Raw genomic sequence first — 13447 nt, 5'->3', positions numbered from 1 at the left:
CACACTTTGATGACAGAAATGTAATATTCAGTAGAGGCTTCTTATCTCCAGAGTTTAAGGCCACGGTCGTCCTGAATCACCAGCACAGGCTTCTGCATCAGCATCATGAGAGGTCCAGGATGGTTTAGAACAGAACGGGGAGGTTTGGAATGGGCACTGTACTCATCTGCCTCAGTCATCAGTCTCTCTCAGGGGTTTTAGCATCACTGTGGAAAATGTTTAACCCAAATATCTGACCCACCCCTGTACCTTTGCTTTTTGGTCAGACGAAATCCGGCCGATAAAGCTGCACACAGCGGAAAAGAGCAAGATGTCCTTTATGTGGAAAAATAACGAATTACTCATCAACCATTTACAGTCTCCCCCCCGTAGAGGTTGACTTATTAACAGAGCTGTGTGTCAAAGTTTATATTTTACAAGTCAGACACTGCTGCTTAATTAAATGTTGTAAAATATGCAAAAAATATCAACTCTGCATGGATTTATTCACAACATGTTTTATATTTGGAGATAGCCGTTTCAGCGGGTTTAACTGTTTATCGACCAATGCTTTAAAACTGAGACTAAAATCATCCTCACACTGATTTGTATACGTCTAAAATCTTAGGATATGCATTTATTTTCACGAAATAGTTTACATTATCTTATTAGCTGATCTGAACAACAAAACATTTTAATGTATCCTGGGGTAAATCCAGGGGTTGGACCGGGGGGGCACTGGCCTCAACTTAAAAATAAGTTTGGCCCCTAAATTTCCAGTGTCCTGTCGGTAGGCTTGAAAAAAAGATTAGTCACTTACTGACAAAACTAACCATAAATACGACAATTTGTCCCAATTTTTAAAAAGTGTTCAATGATAAGTGTCTATGAATCACAGCTATAGCGCTAACAGTAAACAAGGAGTGAAATATGCACCTTATTAAATCAGGAAGTGTAAATGGATGTGGGACATATAATTGGCCCCTCTGTGTGAAATGTATGTTACAACTTTTGACTCATAAATATAAAAAATAACAAAAAATAATCCCTAATACCAATACTAACGCACTGTTTATGTTGATTTATTGATTCATGACACATAGAGTAACTTTCTCAGAATTATTGATACATTAGTTTTTCCAAATTCATTGCCCTCCACTTTAAGCAGCTTTGTAGAACCTAAATATTGTATTAAATCATCAGTTTTATGTGGGTATTGAAAATTGACAGCATGACCTTGAGTTCGCTGATGTTTCGGTTAATATTCTGTAATCGCCTACTGAGATAAGAGAAGCAACATCGTTGGAGTCTTTTAAATCTCCTTTCAAAATAGTTATGTTTTATTTGTGTTTGACATATATTACGTATATTATATTATTTAAAGTGTGAGAACTTGAGCGGCATGTTACATGAAGACGTACATGGGTTATGTATGCCTAGAGGGGTGGAGGGGGGGAAATTCCAGTCGTGCTTCTCATTGGCTGACGCCGAAGTCACTCTCGCGTATGACCGCCGGTGCGTAATTACGCAGCGCGCCTTCCAAAAAAACTTTGGCACACCTCCGCTGCCATAACCCCGAGGTGTCAGCACTGTCTCTCTCATCGGCCCCGGCGGTGACGTGCATGTGAGTGAGTCAGGACGCAATGCGAGGAAATCCCCGAGGCAGAGAACACGACGAGAGGGCCCTTTAAATCAGAGAGACAGAGAGAGCCAGAGAGAGAGAGAGAGCGAGAGAGAGAGAGAGCGAGAGCGAGAGCGAGAGCGAGAGCGAGAGAGAGAGAGAGAGAGAGAGAGAGAGAGAGAGAGAGAGAGAGAGAGAGAGAGAGAGAGAGAGAGAGAGAGAGAGAGAGAGAGAGAGAGAGAGAGAGAGAGAGAGAGAGAGAGAGAGAGAGAGAGAGAGAGAGAGAGAGAGAGAGAGAGAGAGAGAGAGAGAGAGAGAGAGAGAGAGAGAGAGAGAGAGAGAGCTCCGATAAACAACAACACAGTTCCCCGAGCAGCGTTTGGCGGATCCAGCTCTGAACTGCGGCCTCAGCGACAGAGAGGTGAGCTCGTCTTCATCACGTTTAACGGTGTTTCGTAAAGGATCCGACCGGAATTGATCGGTGCCGCTGCTGTGACCGTCAGGGGAACATTGGCTTCACCTGTTCGAGGAAAAGCACACATCGTTTCTATATTTCAGTGTAAACAAGTGTTGGTGCGCAGCGGCCACCGAGCCCCCTGACGCAGGACCACTATTCATGACGGACGTGTCTGCTTCCATCCACAGGCACACGGAGGAGGACTCCCCCCCCCCCACGCTCCCCAGCGGGTTGTCGTGCTGTGTCCATACATTCGTCGTTCGATGCCATTGCGGAAGTGAGCGGCTCCGCAGACACGACGCAGAGACGCCTGGAGTGGGAGGACATCTAGCGGCCGATCGGGAGATGTACGGAGCTTCAGGTGTCCCCGAGCTCATCCCGCCCGCCGGGCCGCCCCGGCAGCCCGGCGCGGCGGGCCAGTACAACCCGGGACACCCCCAGGTCAACGGCGGCGGGTCCAACCCGCAGAGACTGGGACAGAGGGCGCCCAAGCTGGGCCAGATCGGTCGGTCCAAGAAAGGTGAGTGAGGTCCCCTTGGGTTGGACAGGTGCAGGACGCTGCAGCTTTATGTAAAATACACAAGATGAGTTCAGCAGCTGCATAGATAAAGAATGTTATTATACATAACAGCAATAAGTATTAATTCACCTGTTTTTCAATCGTTCTTTTCTCTTAATTACATTCTTTACTTTCTTGATTATTCATTATTTTTTTCTCTGAATTTCCCCCTTAATTTGTAAGATTATTGTTGTAAAGACTGGAGCATTAGTTTACTAACAAGGACTAATAAGATTTTTATTATTAGCATTATATAATGCTCTCTGCAGATTAGAATCAAACCACAGAACATGAAATACACACAGTTTTATTTAGTTATCTTTTGCATATGCAATGTTTGGTGCAGAAATGAACAGACCATTTAGAGAACACATTTTAAACGTACTTCCACGAGCTGCCTATTCCCAGGGATTAAGACGAAGAAATTGGATTTCTCTCCTTTATTGAAGAAGAAGAATATTGAAATGTTAATAATACAGCTGATATTTGCAGCCCAAAATGTCGCCAAGGGTGTGCAGTCATCACATAAATGTCATCTCCGAACACTCATGGTTATTTGAAAATTGTAAAATCTTCCCAGCAATAGTTCTTTGGAAGCATCATTCTCCATTTTCTCTTTTATGTATAAATGTATATCAGGTCTATGTAGATTAATGTGAAGCTAAAGCAGACTTATCTTAGCATAAAGAAACATGGAACAGTAGCCATGAACAAGCTGACTTCTTAATGTGGATCAAATCGATTCACTGTATCTACGCTCCAGTTTGACTCTTGGTCCTGTGGAGTCGCCCCTCGCTGACCTTTCGACCTTTTCCCTCCTCAGTGGACTTGGACGACGAAGACGTGGACGACATCATGAACAACAACGGGCAGTGTCCCGTCACCCTCTCTCCCATCTCCTAAACTTCACCATGAAGTGCCAAAAAAAAAGAAAAAAAGAGTGAAGAAGCCCCCCCCACCTCAGTGGGAGACGCCAAACCTCCACGTCGGCGATCTTGGCCTCGATCGCGTCAAGTGTCCTACTGAAAGTGTCTGATGGCTCAGCACGGCACAGAAGGCGGCTCGTTACCCACCGGCCGAAGCCTCTGATTGTATATAGTGTTTATTTAACTTTGGTCATACTGTGAAGTAATTGTATTGCACCCCCCCGACACACACACACACAGACACAAACACAGACTATCAGGATTATGAGTGGGATGTGTAGGAGAGCGTGTATATTTTTCAGAGCTTCTCAGAAAAAGGGCTACATTTCTAAAGTTGCACTGAGCAGGTGGTGAGAGGACGAGCGGCGTCTCGCCCGAGTGGTCACCGGCCAGGGTTACTGATTTGTCTGGGGGGGTGGGAGGGCGGGGGGGTAACACACGCCTGTTCATGTGTATCACGCAGGTAAAACATTAAGCTTTTGGTTGTGCAATGACTATCGTTCTCTACTCTCACACTGATGCAAGCGCTGTACTATTTTTTCCCCAGTGGATGAAAGCTCGCTATTTATAAAAGAAGAGGAAGAAGAAAAAAACAACTACTGCTAATTATTTAAACAAACTGAGAGACTTTCTCCGTGTTGTTATGGCTTCTTCGTTCTCGGTTCCGGACGGATACTGCGTCCGTCCCGTGCGACTTGAGATTTTACTATGTTTTTTCCAAATGGTGCACTTTGTGGGAATGCCTGTTATGTGCAGTGACATGTTGCAGAATTCTATGCATGGAGTCTGTGAAGAGCATCAGTGACCGGTTCTCCTGCTGCCAAGGGCTAGCTGTGTGTGAGGAGGGTTTCAGACCACGCCACCGTTTTTTGCTCTTTTACTAGATGGCGCTGAGTCGCTGGAGCTGGAGCTGCAGACTCAGCAGTTAAATATCACAAACGACAACACAAGGTTGTGTTTTTGTTTCCGACGCCGGGGTTTCCCAGTAGTCGGCTGCACCTATGTGATAAAAGCTCATGGAAATTCCTCAATGTTTGGATGAAAAAAAAAAAGCCGGATGCCAAATTATATGTAATATAGTTACAATTGATGATTGTTAAGCTGCTCCTACATGGCGTCATAGGGAATTGCAGGTTCAGGTTGACTGTTTGAAGATTAGGTCAACCGTCGCTTTACAATTGCAGTATAGGATCCTGAAAACAAGCAGCCTAGGATTAACTCGTATTGCTGAGACAATCTTAACATTGATTTCTATTTTTAAATGGTGATTGCAGTGGACCTTGGAGTGACATAATGTCTGTAAAGGATCAGGCTGATGTCACGTTACTTAATTGGCTGTGGAATTGTTACTAGTTCACTTTGCGTCGCGGAAGCGCTGCGTTTTACTCACAGCTTATTCTCCGACTCGGAGGTCGTCGTTCAGGATTTTTTCGCGGCCGCCGTTTGCATGGAAACGGTCGACGTCTCGTGACGCAATCTCGAGAAATATACAGACAAATCTTCGTGGTATCTTTGCATTTTGTGTTATGTTAAGTGAATGTACTTAAACATGGCTGATTTGCAAGTTTTTTTTCTCTGTTCTGATGCACTTTTGTCCGTTGTGTTCTGAAACAGCGAAATGCAGTGATTGATACTTAAAAATGCATCTACCTGACTTGTAATTTCTGTGTTATGATTCTTTTTACTATCACACAACTATCACATCTGCTACCTTTACATAGAATCCAATGTTTTCAAGACCATTAACCAATTTAATTTAAAAATTTATAAATTATCTTTATATTAATTTAGATATTACAACATTTTGTTTTTGATTAATACTTTAAAAAATCTTAATTTACTGCATTTTGTAGCATTTACACTGAATTAAAAACAAAGATAATACAGTGAATTTCTGTGAAATAAAAGTAAATGGAAAAAAAGAACTTACCACCTTCAGCCAAGACAATTGGTGGCAAGCTAAATAATTTAATGCTAAGTGATTTTGAAAAGATTCTCTTAATTCTAACAGAGGTAAATTTGTGATACTTCCCCCAAGGAGATAATCTTTCTTCTGCATGTGTCTGTCTGTGATCAGGTTTACACAAAAACTACTTAGCTGAATTCCATGAAATTTGGGGGAGCTGTGGGTTATGACCCAAGGAAGAAGCCATTAAACTTTGGTGCAGATACGAATCACTTTCTTTAACATCGCGAGACAGGGCAATATCTCAGAGAAAAATTCATGGATCTTTATTTAAAAAAAGCTAAGAAGACCTATATTTATGCAACTTGGTGAAGACCAAAACAAAAATCCAGCTCTAGAGAAATTCATTGTGTTTTCATAAGGGTGACTTTCGGGTCTTAGCAGAGGTATTACTCTACTGAGTGCCATTCTAGTTAATCACAGTTTGACCACAACTCGATTACCAATGTTGCAATGTCTTTATTATATAAGTTCAGTTGTACATGTTAAAAATGTTCTTTCATTCCTTTTTTCCATGACACCATTACCTGCTGGAGGAGCCAAGAGTATAAAACTATGACATTAAAAAAAACAGCAGACACTGTTCAGAGCACAACACATCTTAACAATCACATGACAGCTACAAAAAAAGGGGCCACAGTGAACTACCGATTATGTCAATCTACACATGAGCCAAATAAACCCTACAAAATAAATAGAGGCAGTTTATTCTCATGGTGGCGAATATGGAGGCTGTGACCGGGCGATGAAATATTTCCTCGCTGAGCCGGGTTTGTAACAGACCGGTATGAAGAGGGGCGGGGCCTGTAGTGAGTGTTGTCGTAAAAAAAAGGGCCTGTGTGATACGCTCACCCTACAGAGTGAGCCCTGTGTGTGAAGTCGCACCCTGCCCCATCGCAAAAGCTATTTTAGAACCACCACCGCTTAATATAAAACACTGTATTGTCAGCCTGTTGTACAGACCCCCCCCCCCCCCACACACACCCCACCCCTGATTCACAGCCCAAACACCAAACTAGAAATTGATTACTTTCAATTACATGGCAACCGCTAATAGACGTCGGTTCTGACACGGACGTGCGAGTGTTGGCTGCAGTCCACGCTTTAGGCCACAAGAGGTTCCACTCCTGAGGGGTTGTCGATTAAGTCAGGGGATCCAATTATAATGTGTTTGCGAGGCTCCACTTGTAAACAATTGTGGAATGTGTGGACGGGGTGTGAGACATTGTTCGTGGAAAAAGTGGGACTGCTGTGTGATAGTCAGGGTGGGGGGGAGGGGGTTATCAAAGGCCTGAAAGGAAAGGAAAAATAAATGTCACGTTTCTTTGCATCTGTGATTCACAACTTCAGTTTGACTTTCCGCTGATGCTGCAACAAAGTGTGTGTGTTGGTGTGGGGGGGGCTTCTTTGTCTGAGTCCCACCGCAGAGTAAAAGACATGGGGGCGCTCTCAGACGTATTCCTTGGTGCCGCTCTGAGCACCGGAGCGGGAACTGGCCATGGACGGATATTTGGAAACCTGCTTCTTCCTCGGACAGGAAGCGGCCATCATGGCCCCGCCCAGGACGTCCAGGAGGGAGCCCCCCCACGCGATGAAGATGGCGGCGCCGAACTCGAACCTGTCGGAGAAAGAAAGAGCAATACTACTGTGAAAATTATACTTATACAGCAAGAGAATGAAGAGTAACTTATTAATTCAATATGGTCCTTCAAGTGTTTTACATTATCTACATTATATCAATTATATATTTTGTTGATCCCTGATTCATTTATCTATAAACTGTATTATCATCACAACTGTTCTGATTAATCTGTTAAAAAAGAATATATCATCATATGACAATATGTTTAGTATAGTAACAAATGCAGTACAGCAGATAGAAACATTATAGTGTCTGTACAATACATTCAAATTTAAAGGAATAGTTCTACATTTTGGATAATACTTGTTTTCTATCTGCAAAATGTTTGATCTCACTTCTATATATGTAAAGTATATAGATATGTATATATGGAACTTTCTTTATGAATCAAGCTACACGTTTTAACACACATTGTTATTCTAGTCTTTAAACTAAGCTAAGTTAACCATCTGTTGTGTGTAGCTTCATATTTCACAGACTGATGTGATTGTGGTAATGGTCTCCTCTATGTACAGTTACTGGGGTTACTCACTTGGTGTTGACTGGAGTGTAGGGGTTGTAGAAAGCCCGGATGACATTATGAGCAAACCAGGAGCACGCTACGATGGCACAAAGCCCTGAGAGGAGAGAAAGTCAACCGTCAATCAGTCCGTCATCAAATCTTGAGAGATCAGACATGCTTTGAATTCCCCTTTGTAGTCACCAGGTAGCTATGGACTACAGCACAGTTAGCCTTCAGTGTTCCCGGTCTCTTCAGAGCCAGTTTGACCCTTTACGTTAGAATCAGGAGAAGTGGTCTCATTCAGTCTTGTGACCTCTAAAGGGCCGGGGCAGAGGAGTGGGAGGAAAGCTGTTTGAACTCGGGATCAAACTTCCTCCCACCTATTGAGTGATGTACAGGAGATCTAAGCCACTGTGTGATGGTGAGGTGAGTCAGGATGAAACTTCTTACAACTGGGGCTGGATCATCTCTCAAGTATTTCAGCTGCTCACGAGTTCAGCGGCTTTAGTTTGCAGGCTTCACTGAAAGGTCCGATGAGTATGAAAAAGAGGCTTGGCCAAGTTGAGAAAAAGCAAAATGACTATTCTTTGTTTGCTTATTTTCACATTCACACCTGACATGAAAAAGTACGTGTAACACGGTGCAAAAACTATTAATACCATCACACTGGCTCACTTTCACACTAGTTGGTGGCTCACTACTTGGTAGGGTTTTCGTGTGTGTGTGTGTGTGTGTGTGTGTGTGTGTGTGTGTGTGTGTGTGTAGCTGTGTCCAAAATCACTCACTTATCACTATACAGTCCACTTTATCATGGGCTGACCATTTTGTAGTGGTGTCTGAATGTTAAGTGAAATTTTGTATTGCCTATATAGTGCACTCATTGTTTCCCATGATGCATCATGAAAAATTGTCTACAACTTATGGTTGCTACCGAGCAATATGTACCATCATGCACTGCACTCGCAGCAGAGACGAGGAGCAAATAGGAGCGGCGTTTTTTTCCTAAAGGTATAATATAAAGTGTAAATAAACAATTTTACATGTGACACAGCCTGTGACTTCACGTTTGCTGTGAGCCGATGGATGTGATTTAGATGAGGATTGAAGGCAGGTGTCTGAGTGTGCCTCCACTCTGCAGTGTATTTAAACCACCTGCAGCAAACACAGTGGTCCACCAATGTGCGCAGGTATGTTATGCCTGTGAACCTAAATGAATATTTAAAAGGGCTCTCACCTCAACTATGCCGTATGCCTGTAGGATGCATGTACGATTCAAGTGAATATCTGTTAAGAGGTCCCTCATTTCTCTCCTGGGTTCTGCAGGCCAGGGTCAATGTGCCGCAGTTTTATGACATAATTGGGCTCCTTGAAGAGCGATTTTGAATATCTACAGTGAAGACTGTGAGGAAGCAACCAACCTGTGGTGCAGCTGACCCTTGGCGTTCAAACCATTGCAAGGAGAGAGTCTTTTTTCTCCAAGTAAGCTGCTCTCAGACATGCACTGAACTGAAGAAAGAGGCTGTATGTCAGAACGCAACCGTCCGATTGAGAGGCCGCTGACTTTCTGAGGGGTTTCTCTCCAACCAGCCCCTTAGGAAAAACTCTGGATGATGTGGGAATCTGTTGCTCCACCCATCACCTGACTGCCCCTGAGATTTCTGTGTTGTTGCGTAAAGTCTCCTGCTGCAAAAAGGCAAACCCCAAAGCAATTCCGGACCCAATTGTGTGGACATCCTCCAGAGTTCATGTCTAAAAACTTGGATACATAGGAATATTACAAGCTCAGATGCTTTGCCTTCATTTTATGACCATGGTTTTATTATTTATTAAATAAAATGACCTCTTTAACTTATCCAGTGGTCTTCTACCCTTTGATGAGACTGGTTAGTCAATGAACCTTACATGCACTGTAAATCACTGCAGTGGCTGTGGAAACTAATCGGTGAAAATGTAATAAAAGGAGCATGCCCCTCCTCACCGCCCACAAGGAGGATGATGCCCCCTGTCATGGCGATGCGGGACTTGCGCAGTTTGTTGGCCCCTCCACAGGTGGTGCACTTCATTCCCATGCAGGCCACGCCCAAGCCTGCGATTGACACGATGATGCCAACTATCATCAAGGCACGAGTGGCCTGAAGCGAACCTGGGGGAGACGGAGAAAGAGGGGGAGGAAATAGTTATCATTTTTATAAGAGGAGTACAGTAGATGTGTGCTCTTTCCTGTAGTGGAATGTGGGGAAGGAGCTCATCAAGTCTAATATTGAATCCTATTTGCAAAGTGCAAACGTGCTGTGTAGAAAACAATGAGGAGTGACTAATAAACTGTCCTATCAAAGAAGCTTTATGAGTGTGTGCCGAGGCTGTGAACTACATTCATAGAAGCCTTTCAGGACACTTTTATGTGAGCTTTTCCTGGAAGAGAAACCATGGGATACACACTGTCACACATCGGCACACACAAACACTCTGTGTTCCACTGTCTCCCCCCCCCCATCTGGGGCTGTTAGAGAGGTGGAGGCCGGCTCTGCCACGACTGTGAGGATCCCAGGATCATCATCCGTCAGCACCTCCCGCCTCCCGCCTCCCCCCCTTCACACTGTAAACCCACCACAAGGGTGCCCCAACACCCCCACCCCCACCACCACCACCACCCTCCGTCCACCTAGAACCAGTCTGTGCCAGTCTAGGCCATCCCTGCCCTGTCCAAACAAACAAAACCCTCCAGCAGCTAGGGAGGGATTGAGGGATGGGTAGAGAGACACTGAGGGGAAGAGGATGTAGATGAGAGAGAGAGAGAGAAAGAGAGAGAAGAGGGAGAACTCTATAAAACCGAGGGAATGGGAAACAATAGGGTGGATTAAATGGCAAATGCAGATTGCAGAGCAGGATGGGCACAGTCGCACACAACTGAATGAATCCATTTTATCCAATCATGGGTAATGAACCACTTCAAAGATGAGCTGTGGGCCCCCACTTTGTTTTAATTCAGCAATCTGCACCATAACAACATGTATGAGGCCCCTGTTACTTCAAATTGTATGAATCAGATTATCTCAGAAAGGCAAAGGGTCAGACACCAAAGGCCATATTGCCTGTTATCCAGCTCATTACTAAGCCTACTTTATTCAGTCAACATAACGCAATCAGTGTATAAGAATCCACCAGATATATTGTGATTCCATCAGTTAGATCGAATACAGTTTTTGTATTTAATGATGTTTGCAAAGAAAGTATAAGTCATTATTGCCATCGGAATTCAAATTTACTCCAGAGACTTTGATGACCTCCATCATTGTCAGTCAGCAAATTAGGTGCAACGCAGTTATCGCTGCCCGGCCGGTGGGCACGTCCCCTCGAATAACTGTCATTAATCATAACAAATCATAGTGATGGTTTGTGTCCAGCAGAGAGTTGTGATGCCTGCACGCTCTGTGGTTTAGTTACCATGGCCACCGTGTAGACACAGATTATTTTTGGCAACATCTTTTGCAATAATTGCCGTGTTGTTGTGTCTGTTTTTTTTAATACAGAGATCCTGGTGAAGCAGAGCTGCAGTTTGTTGTATGGGAAGATAAGATAAGATCATCTTTATTGATTGATGGGCAAATTCACTAGTTTAAGCAGCGGAGAGTGATTAATACAAAATAGAAATAAGAATAGGCAATACATTAAAATAGTTTTTTCTTCTGGGCCCATTCAGAAGGAATGCTGCTTGCTTGATGTGTCACCTTGTAAGTGAGTTTATGTTTAAGGAGGTGGGAGGAAGATTTCCTAAACTTTTTAACCCTCATCACTTCTTTTTCCCACTCCCCCCTGTTTAGCTGCCTCTATGGAAGGACGCCTAATGGAGGAGAAGATAATGTACACATTGTATCTGCTAATGATAACAGTGGATGGTAATTATGGGATGTGATGAGCAGATTGCACCCTGAGGGCTGTGAAGCTGATCAGTAAAAAACAGTGAGGTTCACAGGGGGGCTTTTAAATGAAGGAAGGATGGAGGAGGAGGACACAACTCTGCACTTTAATGGAATCAAATAATAAACAAAAGAAGAAGTAAGCACATGGATGCACAGATGAAGTCAGATGGAGTCCTACTCACTGTCCAGCTGCAGGATGGAGTCGTAGATCTTGCACTGGAGCTGCCCGGTGCTCTGGAACGCGCAGGACATCCACAGTCCCTGGTACATGGCCACGGCCGTGATGATGTTGTCCCCGATGTACGCGGACATCTTCCACTGCGGCAGAACGGTCCCGATGATCAGCCCCACGACGCCGATGAGAGACAGGAAGAATCCCAGCAGCTGGATCCCGGAGTTGGCCATCGTTAAAAAGAAAAAAAAATCAACTTTCTCCCCCCCTCAAAAGAATCAAATGATGCGGCTGCGCACGAATCAGCCTCCGCAAGTTGGAGATCTCCACAGATTCAATGCTCTCAAGTTCGGATAACGGTCGGTAAAGGATGCTGCTGAAGCGGGGTCCGTGTGGCTCCTGAGGTGTGTGCCGGGGGTCTTGAGTCGGGGATGGGCTTCCAAGATGTGGCTGCTGGTGTGAAGTGGGTGTGTAATTATCATGACTGCTGATGCATGGAGCTGCGAGCCCCTGGAGTTGCTGCTGGGAAATGCCTCCACACGTGCCTCTAGCAACAGCAACAGGTTGTTGTTGTTGTTGTGGTTGTTGTCACCGTTCACGACCGTTTTAAACTCATCCACACTTTATTTTGAAATTCTTTATTTTGTTAAGACTTTTCTTGTGCCAAGGTGTATTTTGGGGCTAATTTGTTAAATAAATAAAAAGTTATTTCTGCGTTTGATATGTTGGATATTCACATGATGACATAGGCTATATGACAGTCCCCTCGTAAAATACATGTTTAACTTCCCCAGGTCCAGATTTTTATTTGCACCAAAGTGCGTACACTCAAAAATAGCTGTCCCCTAAACATGCCTGATCTTATTTGGTTCCCTTGTGGAGAAATTAACAACAGTTATGAAAATCACCTGATTCAGATTTGCACCCAAATTCAATGGCTTCTACCTCACGTCATGCCCCACACCCCCACACAAAGTCATGCAGACGTAAACATAACCTTTTTACTATAGCACAGGAGCACCAACCTCCTCTAAGCCCCCAAAGTCCCCTTGTTGAAATACATTGAGATGGATTATTGTTTGCACCACGGATAAATATCAGTCCCCTAAAAAGCAATGATGATTTGTGGATTTTTCTCGAAGAAATCATCCACATATCTTATCTCAAAACGAATTCATGGATTCGCCTGCTGATGCTGATCTGCACCTAAATTTAATGAGTTCTTCCTCGGGTCATGCCCCAGCCCTCTGCAAAATTCCATGGGAATTGGTGGAGTAGTTTTTGCGTTAACCTGGTAACATACAAACAAATGCAGACAAAAACATAACCTCATGGGGACTAGAATAGCACTGAACGAAATCGTACACACTCATATAGATGTCAGTCCCCTTTAATGTGTCTAAGTGATTAAGATCCATGAATTATTTCAAGGGAAATTGGTGAAATTGTCCAAAAACAGCACTTGGGATGTTCAAGAAAGTGAAAATACAAGTGTATGTGTGTGTGTATGTGTGTGTGTGTGTTTGTGCGTGAGAATACAGTAGACACACACAGCATACAGCCGTCCCTGAGCCAGGCCTGAGCTGTAACTCAGCTCCACGTCTCTGCACAAAGTCCTGAACTCCTATAACTGAGCTGCGATCATCAATCACACGCTGCTGACAAACTCGGAGCAGATTCACGACCTCTCTGTTTCCAGTGAG

The 13447-nt window shown here is 44.0% G+C and overlaps 2 protein-coding genes across 2 annotated transcripts; one reads left to right on the top strand and one right to left on the bottom strand.

The window, feature by feature from the left end:
• Positions 1–1906: 1906 nt before the first annotated feature.
• On the top strand, positions 1907–3952 carry si:dkey-112a7.4 (uncharacterized). Its single transcript, XM_061095894.1, has 3 exons — positions 1907–2021; positions 2246–2577; positions 3440–3952. Exons 2-3 carry the CDS (start codon positions 2403–2405, stop codon positions 3517–3519), a joined length of 255 nt encoding a protein of 84 aa, XP_060951877.1. The 5' UTR covers positions 1907–2021; positions 2246–2402; the 3' UTR covers positions 3520–3952.
• A 3005-nt stretch (positions 3953–6957) lies between these two features.
• Positions 6958–11977, bottom strand: cldn7a (claudin 7a). The gene is made up of 4 exons (XM_061066449.1): positions 11755–11977; positions 9631–9795; positions 7683–7767; positions 6958–7126 (listed from the first exon to the last, which is right to left on the bottom strand). Exons 1-4 carry the CDS (start codon positions 11975–11977, stop codon positions 6958–6960), a joined length of 642 nt encoding a protein of 213 aa, XP_060922432.1.
• Positions 11978–13447: the final 1470 nt, after the last annotated feature.

Source organism: Limanda limanda, chromosome 22, assembly GCF_963576545.1.
Source record: "Limanda limanda chromosome 22, fLimLim1.1, whole genome shotgun sequence".
NCBI lineage: Eukaryota > Metazoa > Chordata > Actinopteri > Pleuronectiformes > Pleuronectidae > Limanda > Limanda limanda.
The sequence above is the reverse complement of the archived record's forward strand: the minus strand, read 5'-3'. Positions and strand labels throughout refer to the sequence as shown.

Coding starts and splice junctions, on each gene's coding strand:
- cldn7a (XM_061066449.1), bottom strand. CDS start 11,977: ATGGCCAACTCCGGGATCCAGCTGCTGGGATTCTTCCTGTCTCTCATC. Junction 9,796..11,754: donor CTCCATCCTGCAGCTGGACA/GTGAGTAGGACT, acceptor CGTCTCCCCCAG/GTTCGCTTCAGGCCACTCGT. Junction 7,127..7,682: donor TACACTCCAGTCAACACCAA/GTGAGTAACCCC, acceptor TTTCTCCGACAG/GTTCGAGTTCGGCGCCGCCA.
- si:dkey-112a7.4 (XM_061095894.1), top strand. CDS start 2,403: ATGTACGGAGCTTCAGGTGTCCCCGAGCTCATCCCGCCCGCCGGGCCG. Junction 2,578..3,439: donor GATCGGTCGGTCCAAGAAAG/GTGAGTGAGGTC, acceptor TTCCCTCCTCAG/TGGACTTGGACGACGAAGAC.